Here is an 18643-nt window from a genome sequence, read left to right on the forward strand (position 1 = left end):
TTTCTCAGAGCAGGAGTCTCCCCAGGTGTTTGCTTTAACCTCTTTATTGTTGTCTGACTTGAGGCTCTGCTCCTCTGTATTTTCCACTCATCTAAAGTATTGCAGTAGTATTACTGCAAGGCAAAGTAAAGAGGGATTTTCACTAGGAAAGTCTGTTATTTTCTTAAGAGCTCTTGCCTGAATGACACACCAAACAGATTCATAAGTGCAATAAAATGCTAATTACATTGTGTGTGTGTGTGTGTGTGTGTGTGTGTGTGTGTGTGTGTGTGTGTGTGTGTGTGTGTGTGTCTGTGTTTACATAACATCTGAGGTCAAACCATGTGCTCAAAGTTCAAACATTTGTATGAGGCCGGGTGATCGAACATCTGTGAGCATATTTATCACAGCAATCACCATGACAACTAATGACAAGTGTTAGTGTAACCAAGTATCTATGTGTCTCTCTTTAAATAACCATAACAAAGATGAGATCTAATTCAAGTATATACTCAGCAGGAATTTATTTTGGGTCTGGCAGTAGTATGCTACCTAAGTCCATTAGAAGAAAAGAAAATACAAAATTTTATGGACTGGAACGTATCTCCTTTTTTTTTCTTTTAATCAGAGTCTGTTTGTCCAACTCAATGATGCACTTGCATTGTAGAGATATAAACAACAACAAAATATATATATATATATCTCTTCAGCTTTGATATAAAACAAACAAACAAAAATTCTCTTGACAAATTGTTGTAATCCGCACTTGGTATTTCTTAGTCCAAAAAGAAATATATATATATTCCCAGTAGAGAAGAAAAAAAAAAAAATTGGGTACCCAAAAAAAATACTATAGAGCTCTATAGAGTAAAACAGTTTGTGGTACTCAAATGATCCACGAGCTGAGCTGAATGATGACTGATGACACGTCCTGTGGAACAGTGGTCCTGGGGAACTCTGTCTGGCTCCGGTCCACCCACGCTAACAGGGAAACAGCTAACAGGAAAAACAGCATAAAAACGGCAACTTGAAGTGAAGGTGGCTAGCGGAAACGGGCTACAGCTCAGCCACGTCTTTCCCCCTCTCAGCATCAGTCAAGTGCAAAATATTCTAAACTCTACAGAGTCATTACCATATTGAATGCACATATAAACAATTTAATCATTACAGCGACTCATTTAGAAGGCTGTTTGCCGTTAGTTCTCAACTATGACTAGCGATTAGCTCGCGATTAGCATCAAAACTGAAAATATATACTTACACATACACATTTACACATATATGCCAACATCCTCTTCTCACAACACAACATAATCACATAACATCAGTATATGCTCACCTAACAGGAAAAACAGCATAAAAACGGCAACTTGAAGTGAAGGTGGCTAGCGGAAACGGGCTACAGCTCAGCCACGTCTTTCCCCCTCTCAGCATCAGTCAAGTGCAACCCGCGAATTCCCTGCTCTGAGGTAGCCACTCTACAGCCGTAAAGCGGAGCTTAGTGTTGTAATTCTTAAAGAGACAGTGTACCTGTTGACACTAAAAACATTATGGCTAGATAACCAGTGGGTTACATCCTCCCCCCCTTAAAGTCTGACGTCCTCGTCAGTCTCCAGAGAATGCATTAATCCCACAATCTGCCCCTGCAAAGATACCAGAAAGCTATACAGCAGTGTTTGATGTGCTGGTGGACTAACACTGTGCTGCCCACAGGTAAACCTGGAACCAAGCTGGTAGTCACTGAGGTAAGCTGGGGGAGCCCGCCTCCTCTGTGGCCTACTCTGTGTTCGGGATGAAGAGTTTTCAGGTTCTGCCAACCCAGAGTGATCTGACCCAAATTCAGGGGCATCAGGATTCAGAGAGCCATGCGCCTGAGGTTCACTTTGTGTCTCCAATATATCATTCTCCAGAACTTGAACTGATACATAATCAGTTTCCCAATCCTCTTCCTCCCTCATGGTTGAAACCTCTCCTTCCTCTCCTGCCTCCACAACACTTGTATAGGAGGATTCCCGGACTTCCTGCTCCTCATCGGCTGTTCCAGAGACCTGATTAGGCACAATATCAGCAACATTTTCACTTTGTGCATCCAAATTTGCAGGCAAAAATCCACAAGGAAGCAACATATCACGATGTAGGACTCTGTCCTTGCCCCCTCCATCCTCAGGCTTTACCACATAGACTGGTATGTTTACATCAGGCTGTCTAACGACAATGTGAACCACAGTTTCCCACCGATCAGAGATTTTGTGTTTCTTTCTCAGGCTCAAGTTTCTTACAAGAACCCGATCACCAACTTCCAGGGGCAGAGCAGTCACTTTGGCATCCCAGCGTCTTTTGTTAAGTAGCTGCCTTTTCTCTGCATTACTGGAAGCTAGCTGGTACGCATGTCTGAGTCTCTTTTTGAGCTCGCGCACATAATGTGAATGTGTGGTGGGATTGTGACCTTGTGGGCTAATGCCAAAACAGAGATCAATAGGAAGGCGGGGCTGTCTTCCAAACATCAGAAGAAAAGGGGCTTCTCCAGTTGAATCATTCTTGGTACAATTATATGCATGCACCAAGGGCCGAACATATTTCCTCCACTCATCTTTCTTTTTGTCTTCCAGAGTTCCCAAGAGGTCGAGCAGAGTCCTGTTAAATCGTTCTACAGGATTACCTCTCGGGTGGTATGGCGTTGTGCGAGATTTCACCCCAGAAAGTCTGCACAGCTCTGTCACTAGCTCTGACTCAAAACATGCTCCTTGATCACTATGTATTCTGCGAGGAAAACCATAATGACTGATGAAATTTTCCCACAGCACCAGGGCGACAGTCTTAGCTGTTTGATCTTTTGTCGGGTATGCTTGAGCATATTTAGTAAAATGGTCAGTTATGACTAGTATGTTTCGGGTGTCTCTGGAGTCTGGTTCTAGGGACAGAAAATCCATACAAATTAGTTCAAGGGGGCCGCTAACCTTGATATTGACTAATTTGGCTGCCCGTTGTGCTCTGGACTTTCTCCTCACACACCTCTCACAGGTTTTGCATTTCTCCTCAATATACTGAGCCATCTTTGGCCAGTAAAATCTAGCTCTGGCTAGTTCCAAAGTCCTCTCAATGCCCATATGCCCCGTCTCATCATGAACACCTTGGAAAGCTCGCTCTCTGACACAATTAGGCAGGACAAGTTGAAGGAAAGCTTCACCTCTCTGATTGAAAATCTTGCGGTACAGCACGTCATCAACAAGAACTAGTTTTGATCTCTCTCGGAGGAATAGCACCACCTCTGGCTGTTCGAGCCGCTTGTCTATTGTGTCACTGTCTAGATCACATGTTAAGATTTCTTTGACACGGGCCAGATTTTCATCCTCTCCCTGTAACTGCTGCCAGTCGCCTGTAGACATCCCTGGGAGTGTTGGCTGGCCTGGCCATTGTTGTGGCTCATCCAAATTGTCAGGGACAGCACTTTCACTACATAAGAGAGTTTCAATGGCAGGTATCTCACAGTCATATTCTGTACTCTCATCTGAGATTGCAAGGACTTTAACACCATGACGCATACATAGAGTGCCCATTGCCTCTCCATCAATGACACTGAACTCCTCAGGAGACAGACTAGCACAGTTCATGAGACTGGATATCTTTTTGTCCAACTCCACTGACTCCTCATCCTCATGTGGGTCCCCCTGAGGACGTCGTGACAATCCATCTGCGTCCGCATTAAGCTGGCCAGATTTGTAGTGGATATCAAAGTTGTAGACAGATAGAGCAGCGAGCCACCTGTGACTCGTGGCGTCCAGCTTGGCACTTGTAAGTACATAAGTTAAAGGGTTATTATCAGTCAACACCTTAAAGGTAGCCCCGTACAAGTAATCATTAAATTTCTCACTTATTGCCCATTTAAGTGCGAGAAATTCTAACTTGTGAGCAGGGTAGTTTTTCTCACTTTTAGAGAGCCCACGACTAGCATAGGCCACCACTCGAGGATAACCATCTTGGACTTGGTATAAGACCGCACCTAGCCCTGTGGTGCTGGCGTCGGTATGTACCACATAAGGCAAGCGCCAATCTGCAAACCCAAGTACTGGAGCTGACGTCAATTTTTCAATGATGAGCTCAAATGCTTCCTGACAGCTACTGCTCCAATTACTTGTGAGATAAGGGGACTTGGGTCTTTTCCAGTGGCTCTGACTTTTGTGTCTGGGAGCGAACTCTCCTTTTAAGAGGTCATTGAGGGGCCTGACAATTTTGGAGTAATCACGGACAAATCTGCGGTAATATCCGGTGAAACCCAGAAATGATCTCAGTTCTCTAACAGTCTGAGGACGTGGCCACTCCCGGATGGCTGCTACTTTATCAGGATCTGGCTGAATCCCCTGAGCAGATATCACATGTCCGAGATATTTTACTTTTGTCTGGAAAAACTTGCATTTAGATGGGGACAATTTCAACCCGAAATCTGAAATGCGCTTCAATACTTTCATCAACCTCTCTTCATGTTGCTCCAACGAGTCTGAAAACACTATTAGATCATCAAGGAAAGTAATGACTTCCTGGAGGTTTAGTCCAGCCATTACCTTCTCCATTGTTCGTTGAAAGGTTGCAGGTGAGTTGGTCAGGCCCTGTGGCATCCTCCGGAATTGCCACGTACCGAAGGGGGTTGTGAATGCTGTCTTGGGCCGATCAGATGGCTCCACCTCCAGCTGATAATACCCACTTTTAAGGTCAAGTACAGTAAACCATTTTGAACCTGATAGCAATGTGAATGTCTCCTCAATACGAGGTAAAGGATATGCGTCCTTTTTAGTGAGGTTGTTCAGTCTTCGATAGTCTACAACCATTCTCAGGTCCCCATTTTTCTTTCGAACAAGCACTATTGGTGAAGCATAAGGACTAGTAGATTCTTCAATAATGCCTGCTGCCAAAAGGTCCTGCAAATGCCTTTTTAGGTCATTGAAATCTGCTGGTGAGACACGTCTTGTTCTTTCTTTAAATGGTACATGGGGCTCTAACTCAATACGATGAGTGACTCCAGATATGCCACCAACATCAAGTTCATGTCTAGAGAAAGCATGTGGCACTTCTTTATCCACCCTGGTTTGTATGTGTTCTTTAAGCTGTGCTGATATGGGGCTATCACCAAAGTCAAGCTCCAGGGTCTCACAAGTCTGTGGGGCCTCTTTAGAGGGAGAGACTGAGAGGGCGTGTGCCTGTAAGGTTTCAACATCTGGTAAGGCCTTAGGCATGGAGGGTGCTACTGGTATGGCCCAGTCAATGGGAGAACACTCTGCAATGACAGTTTTTGGGTGTAAAGTGATGTCATGCTCTGATAGATTTTTAACAGCTAGCTTAAACTTGTTATGAGACTCAGGTTTCACATCCACTATCTGATCATAGATTATCAAACCTCCAGGAGTGGAGAACTCCTCTGAGCCACTGACAAGAGCTTGAAACTGATCGCCTCTGGGCTTAGTGTGACAGATACCCTTTAATAATCCCGTCTCACCCTGTTTTAACCGCACTGGTACTTTGCTGCTGAGTGTCACACGAAGCACACAAACACCCTCTGTTCGGGGTTTTGTGTTTTCACAATATTGTGAGTATGCTATAGCCCAGTTAGCCTGGATTGGTAAGGTCTTAAGAAACGGTGTTCCACCTTTCTTTATGCAGTCTAGCACCAAAGGACGTAAAACGTTGGTTCCAACAAGAAGAGGGACTTTCTCATTGTAAGACTGATCTGGGCTCACTAATACTAAGGCTGAAACACGTTTGTCTGTACCACATGCGTGTTTGGGAAACTGGAGCTCCACTTCAATGTACCCTGAATATGGGACCGATTGTCCCGCTGCTCCCTCAATGTCAAGTACTTTCCCAATGGTGTAAAGCTGTCTATGGGATAGATGTTGGGAGTAGAAAGACTGAGATACAATAGTCACCTGTGCTCCAGAATCCATCAAACAGTGACAATGAACTCCATCCATCCAAGCTTCACTCTCACAGGGTTCTCCAACCAGACCAGCAGGGATTTGAGTGACATCTGCCTGTGATTGAGGCGGCTCAGACATACGGTAGTTAAAACAGGTGGAACTAGTTGGGACGTGAGCTCCTGCTTGTTCCCTAGCAGGAGCTCCTACATGTTTAAAGGTAAGTTAGACTGTGGGGCGACTTGTTGCTGGCCCTGTCTGCTGTTATGTCTCTCGCACAATTTCCTCTGCACCAAAACAGCATTAGGTGGGTTAGTACATTGCTGCAGCATATGGGAGTCCTCTCCACAATTGTAACAGAACTTCCTGATTTTTGTGCGCTGTTCTGTAGGCAGCAGAGGGCTTGGTGAAGTTATATTACTGGTCTTAGGGCTGTTTGAGGGTCTCTGCCCATCTTTTACATATCTGGGTCGCTGTGTAGTTTGAGGGGATGTATTTTTCCTGAGCTCAGCTTCTAATTGTCTGATTCTTTCCTCTAGTTGTTCTCTTATGACAGCATCTGGGACCTTTGAGACATTACTGCTTGTGACCTCAGACTCACCCATAGTCACCAGGGTCTTGGTGTGAACCTTTGTTGGTGTGACTCCCATGTGTCGCTTTCTCCGTACTTCCTTTAACTGACTCTCTTTCTCATGAGTTCTGATTTTAAGGAGCAACTCGGAGAAGGTGGGTGTCGACCTGAAAGGGTTGCTGAGCAGCTCTTTAAGGTGCAATGCAGTTATCAAACTATCATCCCAGCAGCCTCTAAGGAATTGCTTAAGTAACTGAGACTCAGCATCTTGTTTAACCACACCATCTTTTTCTATGATCTCCTGTAGTAATGCCTGAAGACGACGTAGATAATCAGAAGCTCTCTCTCCATTGTTTTGATGTGTCTCCAAGAATTGAATGTACAGTTCCTCCCCTCCCGTGACATTACCATAAGCATTGTCCAATTCCTGTAAGTAGGCATGTGGGGGCGCTTGAGGGCCGATGCCAAGGGCCACATTCAAGGCAGGCGTATGTAAACTATCAAGTAACGCACGACGCTGCTGCCCTTCAGAGAGAGCACTGTCATTTAGCACTTGTTTTGCACGAAGTCTCCACACACTGTAGTCAACTTCAGAAGGCGGTTTTGGGAAGTTGCCTGAAAAAGGGCGTTGCTCTTTGAGAGTGGGAGCATATGGGTGTGAGTCATGTTTTACAATGTGTTCAACAACAACACGTTGAACATCTGCAGGTACAGGGATAGTGAGGGAGGAGTCACCTTTTTGGGGCTGCACCTGACCTGAGACGTGGGCGGTATCATTAGTGGCCTTAGATAAAGGGTCAGAAGGCAGATGTGTTTTGAGGCGAGGGGCAGGGGTTGATGTTGCATGGCTCTTGTTAATGTCCATTTTTCCACAGATGTAACTTGCTGCACTCTGGCTCAAAGTAGCGGGGTTGACATTATAAGTGGCGGCCAACTCACTGATCTGCTCTTGAAAAGTGGCTGTCATATCATCAATTATACGAGCGAGAGGAGCTAGGTTTTCAGTAGATGCTGGCTCATCTACATTTTCTGTGCAATATTCCCCTACCAAAACAACGTCCCAATGAGAACCATCATCATTTGAGTACCCCCCTTCCACAAGCATTGGAGTTACAGTCTCAGTAAACTGACACAAAATGGTATCAGAAAGGTCATCAAGGTGCTGAATCTTCACTACATCATCCAATAAAGCAAACGCTTCCCTCACAGTTTTCAGGTTAACATCTGCCCCAACTCCCTTTATCACAACTGTACATTCTGGGTCAAATCCATACATGTCACACAGTTCCATTCTGTTTACCGGCTTTGACACAAACTCTCACATAAGAAATAACACAAGGGAAAATGATGAAAGGTTAGATACGCTCCAGTCCCTGTTCGGGCGCCATTTTTTTTCCTTATGTAACCAAGTATCTATGTGTCTCTCTTTAAATAACCATAACAAAGATGAGATCTAATTCAAGTATATACTCAGCAGGAATTTATTTTGGGTCTGGCAGTAGTATGCTACCTAAGTCCATTAGAAGAAAAGAAAATACAAAATTTTATGGACTGGAACGTATCTCCTTTTTTTTTCTTTTAATCAGAGTCTGTTTGTCCAACTCAATGATGCACTTGCATTGTAGAGATATAAACAACAACAAAATATATATATATATATCTCTTCAGCTTTGATATAAAACAAACAAACAAAAATTCTCTTGACAAATTGTTGTAATCCGCACTTGGTATTTCTTAGTCCAAAAAGAAATATATATATATTCCCAGTAGAGAAGAAAAAAAAAAAAATTGGGTACCCAAAAAAATACTATAGAGCTCTATAGAGTAAAACAGTTTGTGGTACTCAAATGATCCACGAGCTGAGCTGAATGATGACTGATGACACGTCCTGTGGAACAGTGGTCCTGGGGAACTCTGTCTGGCTCCGGTCCACCCACGCTAACAGGGAAACAGCTAACAGGAAAAACAGCATAAAAACGGCAACTTGAAGTGAAGGTGGCTAGCGGAAACGGGCTACAGCTCAGCCACGTCTTTCCCCCTCTCAGCATCAGTCAAGTGCAAAATATTCTAAACTCTACAGAGTCATTACCATATTGAATGCACATATAAACAATTTAATCATTACAGCGACTCATTTAGAAGGCTGTTTGCCGTTAGTTCTCAACTATGACTAGCGATTAGCTCGCGATTAGCATCAAAACTGAAAATATATACTTACACATACACATTTACACATATATGCCAACATCCTCTTCTCACAACACAACATAATCACATAACATCAGTATATGCTCACCTAACAGGAAAAACAGCATAAAAACGGCAACTTGAAGTGAAGGTGGCTAGCGGAAACGGGCTACAGCTCAGCCACGTCTTTCCCCCTCTCAGCATCAGTCAAGTGCAACCCGCGAATTCCCTGCTCTGAGGTAGCCACTCTACAGCCGTAAAGCGGAGCTTAGTGTTGTAATTCTTAAAGAGACAGTGTACCTGTTGACACTAAAAACATTATGGCTAGATAACCAGTGGGTTACATTAGCAGTGTATGGTTGCCATGTGAATAAACACTGCACTTCACCTAAAAATAATATCTGATACTTCTAGATCATTCGTGTATACAGACAATAGATAAGTATTTTTAATAGTAAATAGATCACTGTGAACACTTGACTAAATGCGTGAAGTACAGTCATGAAGTTGTTTGTCAGAGAATAAACATCCATAATTCCAGGAAGCAGTTTTCTGAGGCTGCCTGTGAAATGCCTGTTGTGTGACTTCATAGGCCTTGGCCTCTGTTTTGAGTCATTGGTGGCCTGGTGGCTCACATCCTTTTGGCCCCATGCTTAGGTCAGGAAATCAAAGAGAGACATCACAGACAAACAGCCGATTGTCAAGTTTTACACCTTGACCTCAGCGTAAACTTGTGACTCCCCTTTTAATGTTTGCCGCTGCTTCTGCAGTTGGAGGAAATCAAGAGGTTACTACTGGTTCAGCCTTGATAAGAATCTTGAAATGGAGAAGTTCACGAAGGGGAAAGGTTACTGGGAGTTTAAAGAGAGTGCAGTCAGTCATGGGGAGGATTAAATAAAAGGGAAGTCGGGGCTGAGGAACTGTGCTGGATTTCAAAAGTGCACAGCAGACAAAAAGCCGTCTGTTCACCCATTGGGCTTCATATTCAAACCCAGTGCAGGGGAAGTTTAGCTTGAACTCGTCTTCACCTTTGCAAAGTTGCACGCAACAGGCTTGTTTTTTTCTCGAGCAAAGCAAATCATAACAAAATGGATAACCGTGTAGCCTGAATACAAGTCTTCAGGTGTTCCGACGCTGTATCTATTTTGGGGTTTAAATAAGAAATGCATGTTCCATTTTCTAAGGCACATCCTTGGGCATGCATTCAGGGCACATCTGTTGACCTCCATGCGTCCTCCCCCTCTCTCAGTGTCTTTCCTGCCTTTGTTAAGACTCAGCACTGTAGTGAACTGCAGCCAACTCAGAAGCACAAGTTTTGGGGGAAATACAGGACATCCTGTGGCCCTACTTAATGACCATACTCTTTGATTATGCTAAGTGCTTTTGGCTTTTTAATGTCCTTTTATGAGCCCCCTTCTGACTGCGTATAAGGTACTATGACTACCCCAACACTGGTTTTGTTCTGTGTTAATTTTGACCCTACACCTTATTTAAAATTGATCATTTTCACATAAACTGGCTGTGACATGTAAACAGGACACTTCAATATGTTTTCCAGTTGTAATTGAACTGTTTACATCAGTATTGTCTGGAAGCACTAAACCAAGATAAATGTGGCATCTGAAAGACAGGAGGTGGATTTCCATCAGCCAGTGGTAACATTTAGGTGGATAATACTCAATACACTCAAACACATCCAAGACTTATGCATTAAGTTGTCAAAGGAGAATATGAATGACAAGGTAGAAAAAAGGAAACACATTCATACTAAGGTCATGCATTTTAGTACTTTATTTTTGAGATATCAGTGCAAATGAACACCAAAAATGAAAACATAAAAAATGAAATAATGTTTCAGGTCTTCACATGGAAAAATGAAACATCTTTTTTTTTTTAATATATATATATTTGTTGCTACAAATGTATTTCTCAGATGCACAATGCAGGTCTATGATTGTACGTCAATCCTCCACTATAGCCCCGAGCTCTTTCACAGAGCTTTGTTAACCAGTAACAGAAAAGAAAATCACAAAAATATTCAATGCACGTTTATTTTCACACATTTTTATCAACTTGCTCATCAGTCTGTGGTTATTTAGGGACTGTTCATATTCTAAACGAACCTCTCTCTGTGATAAAAAAAAGACCTATTTTAAGACTTGACATTTTCCCCCATCACCAGTAGGGATACACAGGTAGTTCCCATGCGTCTGCATGCAACAGGCAGCAGTGAGGAGAGTCAGACATTATTACACAACACAGCGCAGGATAGATTATCATTTACCACATAGAGACACATGCAAAGAACAAACCAACCAAAAAAGATGGGCATAGCATCCTCTGCCTTTGTATGTACACTAGTACGCATATAATTCATATTTACATATCAGGGCATTAAAAACTAGGGTAATATCTTTTTCTTCAACAATACAAAATAGTCATCTTTCATAATGAAAGTACTATTTACACAAATATATTTAACCATTGTGAAAATGTATTAATAATAGAAGAAACGTACTTCATAGGTATATGTATTAAAAAGATCACAAGACTAAATGGATAACGCAGTGTGCGAAACTAAAACTGATACCGAAAAGAATACAGTACAATCAAAATAAGGAGCTAGATACCAGATATCCCTCAAGACACCAAAAATGTCTGGATTATTGGGGGGCCGGTACACATATCCAGCTGCTTTGAAAAAAATTGTACCTGTGGTTTTCTCTTTATTTTCATGCAATTCTTTTGACATTTTATGAGTTAAGAGACTGTCACCAAAATAAAAAGGTGTCCATAAAGCACAAGAGTCAAGAAATAATGATTTAAAAAAATTCACAAACTGTCAAATTCTCAACAGATAACAATACTGACATTTTTCATTACATGCCATTAACTTATTCTTAAAAGGACACCGAGGACTCAAATTTGAAAGTGCAAAGTCTGGGTAGGTTATACAAACTGAAAATAGACATGCTATGTGCTTCACACTCAAAGCCTGTGTGCATGAGGAGAAATGGTGCCGGTTTACCCAAGATGGAAAGATAACAGTTCCTGCGAATACTGCAGTCTTTTAACTGTTGGTCTAGAAACCTGTTTACACACAGTTGCTAAACTGTATGCACTGCAGACGCTTTGTTGACCCATCTGCTGAAAACTTCATAGTCTGAAAAATATTACTCTGACTTTGCACTGTCAAATTCAAGCCTAACAAGTTCAATTCAGATAAAAGTAAAAATACAATGAATTGTGACCATTCAAAACTTCTGTTGTTGTACTGTCACCCACTGGTAATTAAGCCACACCATGATTCTTGAGGAAATGCAATGAGAGAAAGTGTTCATCACAGTAGGATCCCCTCTGAAGCTACTGCAGTGTGAATATTGTTTTCAAGGTCCTCCTTTGAATGTCGCTCTCTTGTACATTTTTGTAATAGACTGCTGTGCCTGCCCTAGAATGACTTTATTTGGAATCTGATCTAAAATTGATGGGACTCTGTCTATCTGAAAATGTTCTGATGGAGAAAATAAATAAATGTCCACTGAACTGAGCACTAACATTTTTGGAGTCATCAATAATAAATGTTGCTTGAAATGTTCTTTCTAAATGTTTTATGGCAGGCAACAAAGAGGATGCAGAGTAGTGATATGTGTACACTTCAGATCCAAAGCCAAAGAGTAAAACAAGACCAAATTCTAAAGGAGGACTTTGCAGTTAAGAGAATGAAATACATACTGCATGATTATCAGTAGTGGGTAAAGTTAAATTTAACAGTTACTTAAAATTTTGGTTTCATCAATTACACATTCTGCAAAGATAGAGCTACTCTGTACCATTCAATAATCTCATGATTTAAAATTGAGAAGGCAATGAAAATATGCCTTTGAACTTGAACTTGCTCCATTCCCCTGAAAAAAAAAAAAAAATCTACATTTTTGCATTCTTAATGTTATTTTGTCTCATCAAACTTCAAACCAATTTGGCAAGTCAGTAAAAAAGAAAAAAGAGTCAGTGTAATCTTTTCCCCCCTTGTCTTTTTTGTGGCTGATAAAATTTCTATTCAGATGATTGGCTCAGCCCCTGGCTCTCGTGGCTGTGCTTGTCATTGTGAGTTGGTGATTGTGGGGTGGAGCTCAGTCTGTGTTCATAGGCATGCATGTCACTAATTGGCTCCTCCTTAACTCGGACCACAGGCTGGGTTCCTTCTGCCTGCTCCCTCAACTCTCTCCTCAGCTGAGCGCTGCCCTTCTGCAACATGTAATACAGGATGGGGTTGGAGCGTGTCAGCCGTGGAGAGTCGGGATTGGAGTCACAGCCCTCCTCCTCCTCCTCCTGACCAGTCCATCGCACAGGGCTCTCTGGCTCCTGTTTAACCAGAGTGGGGGGGTCCCGTTTTTGAGCGACTGGCCATGGGGCTGGGTGGCGGCCCCAGGGGGAACGGAGGGGGCCGTCACCTACTGGAGATGTGGGTAGGGGTCTGAGATTACTGGGGAGCCCTGAGCTGATGGAGCTATGGGGGTGCCAGGGCAGGTGGAGGAAGCTGTGATTGTGGGTTGGCTGACTGAGAATACTGCCGTTGGCCTTGCCGTTGGCCTGCAGGACTGAGGGGCTCGGTGCCCCCCGGGGCTGCTGGGACAGCTCTTTCAGGCAGTTGTCGGACAGAAGAAGCTGTTTGAGCACATTGAAGCCCCGACTCTCTCTGCTGAGGGATTCACTTGGGGGGCTCCTGGGTGGAGCTTCCTCCTCTTTGGGACTCCTCCGTTGGTCAGACTCTTCATGAAGTGCAGATGAAGCAAGGCGGCTGCTGTCTCCACTGTCAACTGCCCTTGGAGAGCTGACATTGTTGAGGCTGTCAGTTCGATCAGAGCAGAGGCGTCTCTTTTTGGGGCTGGGACTTGGGTACTCCCTCTGTTCCTCTTTAACCTGTCTAGGCTGTGACTCAGCCTGCACAGCAGCACTGGTGTAATAGGTAGCAGTCTGTTGTTTTAGAAGCTGACTGAGGAGGCCATATTTTGCTATGACCTCTGCAGGCCGTGGTTCTGTTTTTAAGTCCTGCTGGGGCTCTGAGAAGGGGCTGGTCTTGTCATAACCACTCCGTCTCTTTCTGCTGCTCAAATCCTCGGATGCAGCCGAGGATGGCGCCACCTCCTCCATGAGCTCTGTTTTGACTTTTACGTCCAAAGAAGGTCCATTGGAGCTGTCACAAATGACGGAGCTGCCAGGGCTCTTCTCAGAGCACCCACCTGCCACTTCCACACTCCTCCTACCACTCCCAGCTGGCCTGTCTTTGCGGCTGATAGTTGTAGCAGCCGTGCCTGTTCCTAGCAGAAGCTGCAGCACTGTGCGCCTCTCAAGGAGGTTCTCAATCTGGGAAGAAGGGGGTGAGGCATCTTTTCGGCTAAACGGTGTGCCACTGCCTGAGGGCCCATCAGAAAGGGGAGTGGTGGTGGTCCTGTGGATGGGTGCATTTAGCCTCTCCAACAGTGCCAGGGGTCTGCCCACTTCCATCTCCTGGCCCAGCCCTTTATTGGGGGGAATGGGAGGGGAGGGTGAAGCTGTGCCACATTGGGCCAGGTTCTGTAACAGTTTACTGGCACTGAAGGCAGGCTCAGATGCCTTCTCAGCAGGGAAGGCTTTAGACTTACACAAATCCAGTGGGCTTGACTGGACACTGGGAGAGGGGTAGGAGTAGGGTGACAGTGCACTGCTTGGGTCTCGACTGAGGGAGTAGAGTGTCTGGGGTGTGGGTCCAGGCCTGTCCATAGGGCTCTTCGTCCTGGTGTCATCCCAGGGCACCAGTCCTTTCTGTTGGCCCCGAGACATGGTGGCCATGGTTATGTCAAGTGGCAAATCTGGATTACTTACACTTTTGTTTATCTTCTCGTTATTTCTGCGCTCAAGAAGGAGCTGCATGAGCGTGACCTTAGGATGGGATTTTAGGTCTGAACTCATTTCAAGTTCCTTGCCCTTGGAGAGCTTGGATCCAGACTGCTCTGGCTTCCACTTGTTTATCAATGATTCAGTCAGTTTGTCCAAAGAGGAGGTAGAGAAAGAGGAGGAGGAAGAGGAAGAAAAAGGAGTGGAGACAGTGGAGACAACAGTAGAGGAGGGAGAAAGGGTTGTGGTGGAGGGTTGAGCAGAGGAGGGTGGGGAAAATGCAGCTGGAGCAGAGGAAAACACAGTGGTGGAGGAAGAGGAGGAGGAGGTGGTGGTTTTGGGCCCAGCATCTTTGGTAGTGGCCCGGTTCCTCATTGAGAGGTCAATGGGAGAGCAGCTTGAGTAGGAACTTTCTGCATCACTGTTGTCCTTTGCCAAGCTCCTCTCCTGGGTGGAGCATTCACTGTCTGACGTTACCGAAGAGGAGCCGCTCGGAGGCAAAATGCCACAACTGTCCTCCAGGTGCCCATTCTTGGTCAGCTGCTTTTGGTTGTTGTGGTTATTAAGGAGAAGCAGGAGCAAACTACTGCAGGTCTGGGGGGGGCGTGTCGGACGTGAGTCAAAACCTCGCTTCTCCCTCGGTGGTTGGCTCTGGGTGTGGCTTGGAGCATGGGGGGGAGGGGGAGAAGAGCTCTGGCTGTGGCCACGCAGCAGGGAAGGGCTCTGTGGGCTGGACAGAGCCATTCGGGGGAGTGTTGTTGTTACTGTGGTTGTAGCTGTCATTCCATTTTGGGTGGTTAAGGAGCTTAACGTGTCTGAGGCTCCAGGCAGAGCCTCTCCCACACTGGGTGGCCTTTTGTCCTGGCCCTGCTGCTGGGTTGCCATGGCGGCCAGTCGTTCGCTGGCAGAGCGTCCGGAGAGCTGGGCTTTGAGTGCATGCTCCCGGGAGTACTGCTGAAGGTGGGCTTCACTGGACAGCAGCAGGGCCAGCTGACTGCAGGCCACACTGGGTTTGGGAGAGGGTGCTGGGCTAGAGCGGATTTTCACCATATTGGCCACAGCCTTCAGTCGCTCAGCGCAGGACACCGAGTCTGTAGCTGTGGGAGCAGAGGGAGGTGTTGCACTGTGTGCTGAGCGAGGTGATTCTGGAGGTCTGTCTTGGTTGTGTCCCCGGCGGCTGTAAGGCGTGTTGCTGTGATTCTGCAGTTTGCTCTTCCTCATCAGGCCCTTCAAGCGGCTGGATGCTGTCCCGTACACAGGAAGTGGCTCTTTGTCTGCAGGTGGGGCCTTGGATGGAGGGGAGCACTCGCTTGGAGGTTTGGTGGACTGCTGTGACATAGCCACACTCTGCAGCCGTGAACTGAAGGACTGGAGCAAGGAAGCCAGTAGAGTGCTCTCCCCAGCATGAGGAGAGCTCTCTAGGGCTCCATTCTGCAGCCCTCCCCCTTGGCCATTCAGCTCCACTGGGGGTGAACTCATCCGCTGAGTCCCCGGTTCATTCCAAGCCCCAGAGCGCAGCAAGCGGGCCTTCTTCAGGTGCTGAGAGGCACCCAGCGAAGGCCCGTTGGTTCCAACTTTGGGAGCTGTAGGGCCGTGGTTAGGCAGCTGGAAGGGCCCACCCGCCTTGTCGGCTTGCTCCTGGTTGCTGTGGGCAGCCTCGGACCTCCTGCTTGCCGTGGCCCCAGGCCCGGCCACCACTGGATGCATCAGTAAACCTTCCAGATAAGTTAGAACAGCTGAATCCTTGTGTGTCTCAGGGCCAGGCTCCTCCCCATGAGTCATGTTCAATACTAGGATCCCCTCGTATAGTTCAGCACTGCTACTGGGAAACAAATGTCCACTGGGTCATCTGGTTGTCGATGTCATGTATTTCCAAAATATCAAAAAGAAGGCAGGCTGTTGGACAGAGTGAGTCTGTAGGGGGTGAAGGATACACTGGATAGATGTGATCCCTCTCTGTTCTGGGCACAATCAGCAGAGCAGGGAAACTGCATCCATTGTTGGAGTCATTTTGGGGCAGGTGGGCCTCCCTGGCATTCTTGTATGCCCTTGAACACCAGATGATCCCAGAAGGCCCAGCTCCAGGCTTATGTGAACAGTGAGCGAGGAGTCAGTGGGATTTCACCACAGAGATGTTGACACATTCCGTGGCTGTGGATGTTTAGGATGTCTGTCCTTAGGCCTGGCTGTGGTTCTCTCAGTGGCGCCTTTAAGCTTTCCTGATCTCACAGGGGGGACCTACGGGAGTGAGACAGGAGAAAGAGAGGGAGTGGGGAGGGAGAGAAAGAGAAGAAAGAGGAGAAACTGTGTGAGAAGCAGGGATTTGCACGGCACTATATCACATTCATTTCAACACCTTGTCCGCCATCTCTGTTACTTAGCAACATTTCAGATTGACTGCACACGGCTCCCTCTCCTTCTCCCTCTCTGCACTCTCCCCTCATAGCCACCCAAACAGACGACAAATGTAGATTAGGGCTGATTGGATCCAAATTGAAAATTCAAGCCCACTACCTTGAAAACATTCAGGTCTTGAGCTATAAGCCCCTCACAGCGATGTCTTTCAAAAGTGAAGGGCCTTGTGAGAGGTGTGGATAATTTCTTATGCAGCTTGTCATTTCAGTGGATTACCCCCCACCCCCCACCCCAACACACACACTTCCAGCTCCTTATGCACTTGAGCAGCATCTCACACGACACAAGCCTGGCTCCGCACACAGAAGCAGCCCCCCCCCCTCCTTCACATACACACACACACACAGAACCAGAGTCTGAAATGAAAAGCATGGCGGTTGTTGTGGCTGTTCTATCGCACCACTGCATTATCTTTATCAGCTCCTGCCCAGTTGAATTCCTCTCCAAGCCTATTCTATCTGAGCCAGAATGACTTTGAAATCAGAAGATGGGAGCAAAACATTAGCTGAACTGACTTGATGTGATGCGAGTCTTGTTTACAGGTACAGTACAAAGGCAGTGGAGGATCAGAGCAAGGATCTAGCTAACAGACAAGCCGTATTGGACTATCAAATGCTATTGTCTGTGTGTGTGTGTGTGTGTGTGCGTGTGTGCGTGCGTGCATGTGCGCTGAAGGGGTGGGGGTGGCTTAAAGATCAGGTGCACCTGTCACACCACACCACTGTCAGGAGGGCAGAGCTGGTGACACCGAGGTGAGAGCTGTGCCAGTTGCCATGACAGTGTCAGCAGCACTGCCCTCGGAGACCTCTGCTCTGAACCCTGTCAGCGTGGTTTCCGTGGATACAGGACACCTCCGACAGTCCTGGCTGCATCCCATAAAGGTTAATTAATACAGAGTTTCCACCTCGCCTCAGCTGCTGTCCGTGTCCTTTCCCGACGCTGTCCTCACCTTTGGTGTCCGCTGAGTGGACCAACATAGCAGGTCACACAACGGGACAGCAGCCCTTGATTATGACGAAAGGCCATGGCAACCTACGCAGCCGCTAGCCTAAATACTTCACAAAGAGAAGCAGCAAGGGCCAAAAACAACAAGGCACCAGGCTTCTAATCAGGATGAAATCCATCCCTGTGGTCAAAGTCCACAGGTTGGCATGGCAGAAAGGGCAACAAGGTGGCACTTTTAATGCCACCTTGAAAATGAGCAGGGATTATAGGCTGGATTGAAGTTGATCAGCACAAAATCAAGTCTAAGCAGTGGTAGGAAAACCATCGATTTGGCCATTTTAGGTCACCTTCAAAACACAGCTCCACAGGTTGATGAGATGTTTTGCGACATCTGCCCTTCCATAAAGAATAACTTAACTGAGATTGGCCCATCAGCGTCAATTACAGTTCAAGGCCAGCTTTAAGCTGCTGACCTAAATCTGACAACAACAAAAGCCAACCTGGTCACACTGGGCCATCTGACGTCTGCTGTCCTGCTAATCTTAGATGCCAGGATTAGGGCTATTTTCCCGCCAGTGAGCTTAACACAATTATAATGGAACGCCCTGTAACGCCATGTTTGGTCAGCACAGTAAACATGTACATGTTTGCACTAAACTTAGTTAGGAAAAATTACTAATATGGCTTTATACAGCTCAGTCAGTAAACCAGAGGACAGATGTAAATGGAAAAAAAAAAAAAAAAAAATTGGTTTCAACACTGCTGG

The 18643-nt window shown here is 45.8% G+C and overlaps 1 protein-coding gene across 2 annotated transcripts in view; it reads right to left on the bottom strand.

Moving 5' to 3' along the window:
• Nucleotides 1-10411: 10411 nt before the first annotated feature.
• nrip1b (nuclear receptor interacting protein 1b) overlaps nt 10412-18643 on the bottom strand; it is a 38740-nt gene continuing 30508 nt past the window's right edge. For both annotated transcript variants that reach the window (XM_030069315.1, XM_030069316.1), the window contains one exon: nt 10412-16755. In XM_030069315.1, coding sequence (XP_029925175.1) covers nt 12697-16299 — 3603 coding nt within the window. In that variant the 5' untranslated portion in view covers nt 16300-16755 and the 3' untranslated portion in view covers nt 10412-12696. The remainder of the gene's footprint in view (nt 16756-18643) is intronic.

Source organism: Myripristis murdjan, chromosome 14, assembly GCF_902150065.1.
Source record: "Myripristis murdjan chromosome 14, fMyrMur1.1, whole genome shotgun sequence".
Taxonomy (NCBI): domain Eukaryota; kingdom Metazoa; phylum Chordata; class Actinopteri; order Holocentriformes; family Holocentridae; genus Myripristis; species Myripristis murdjan.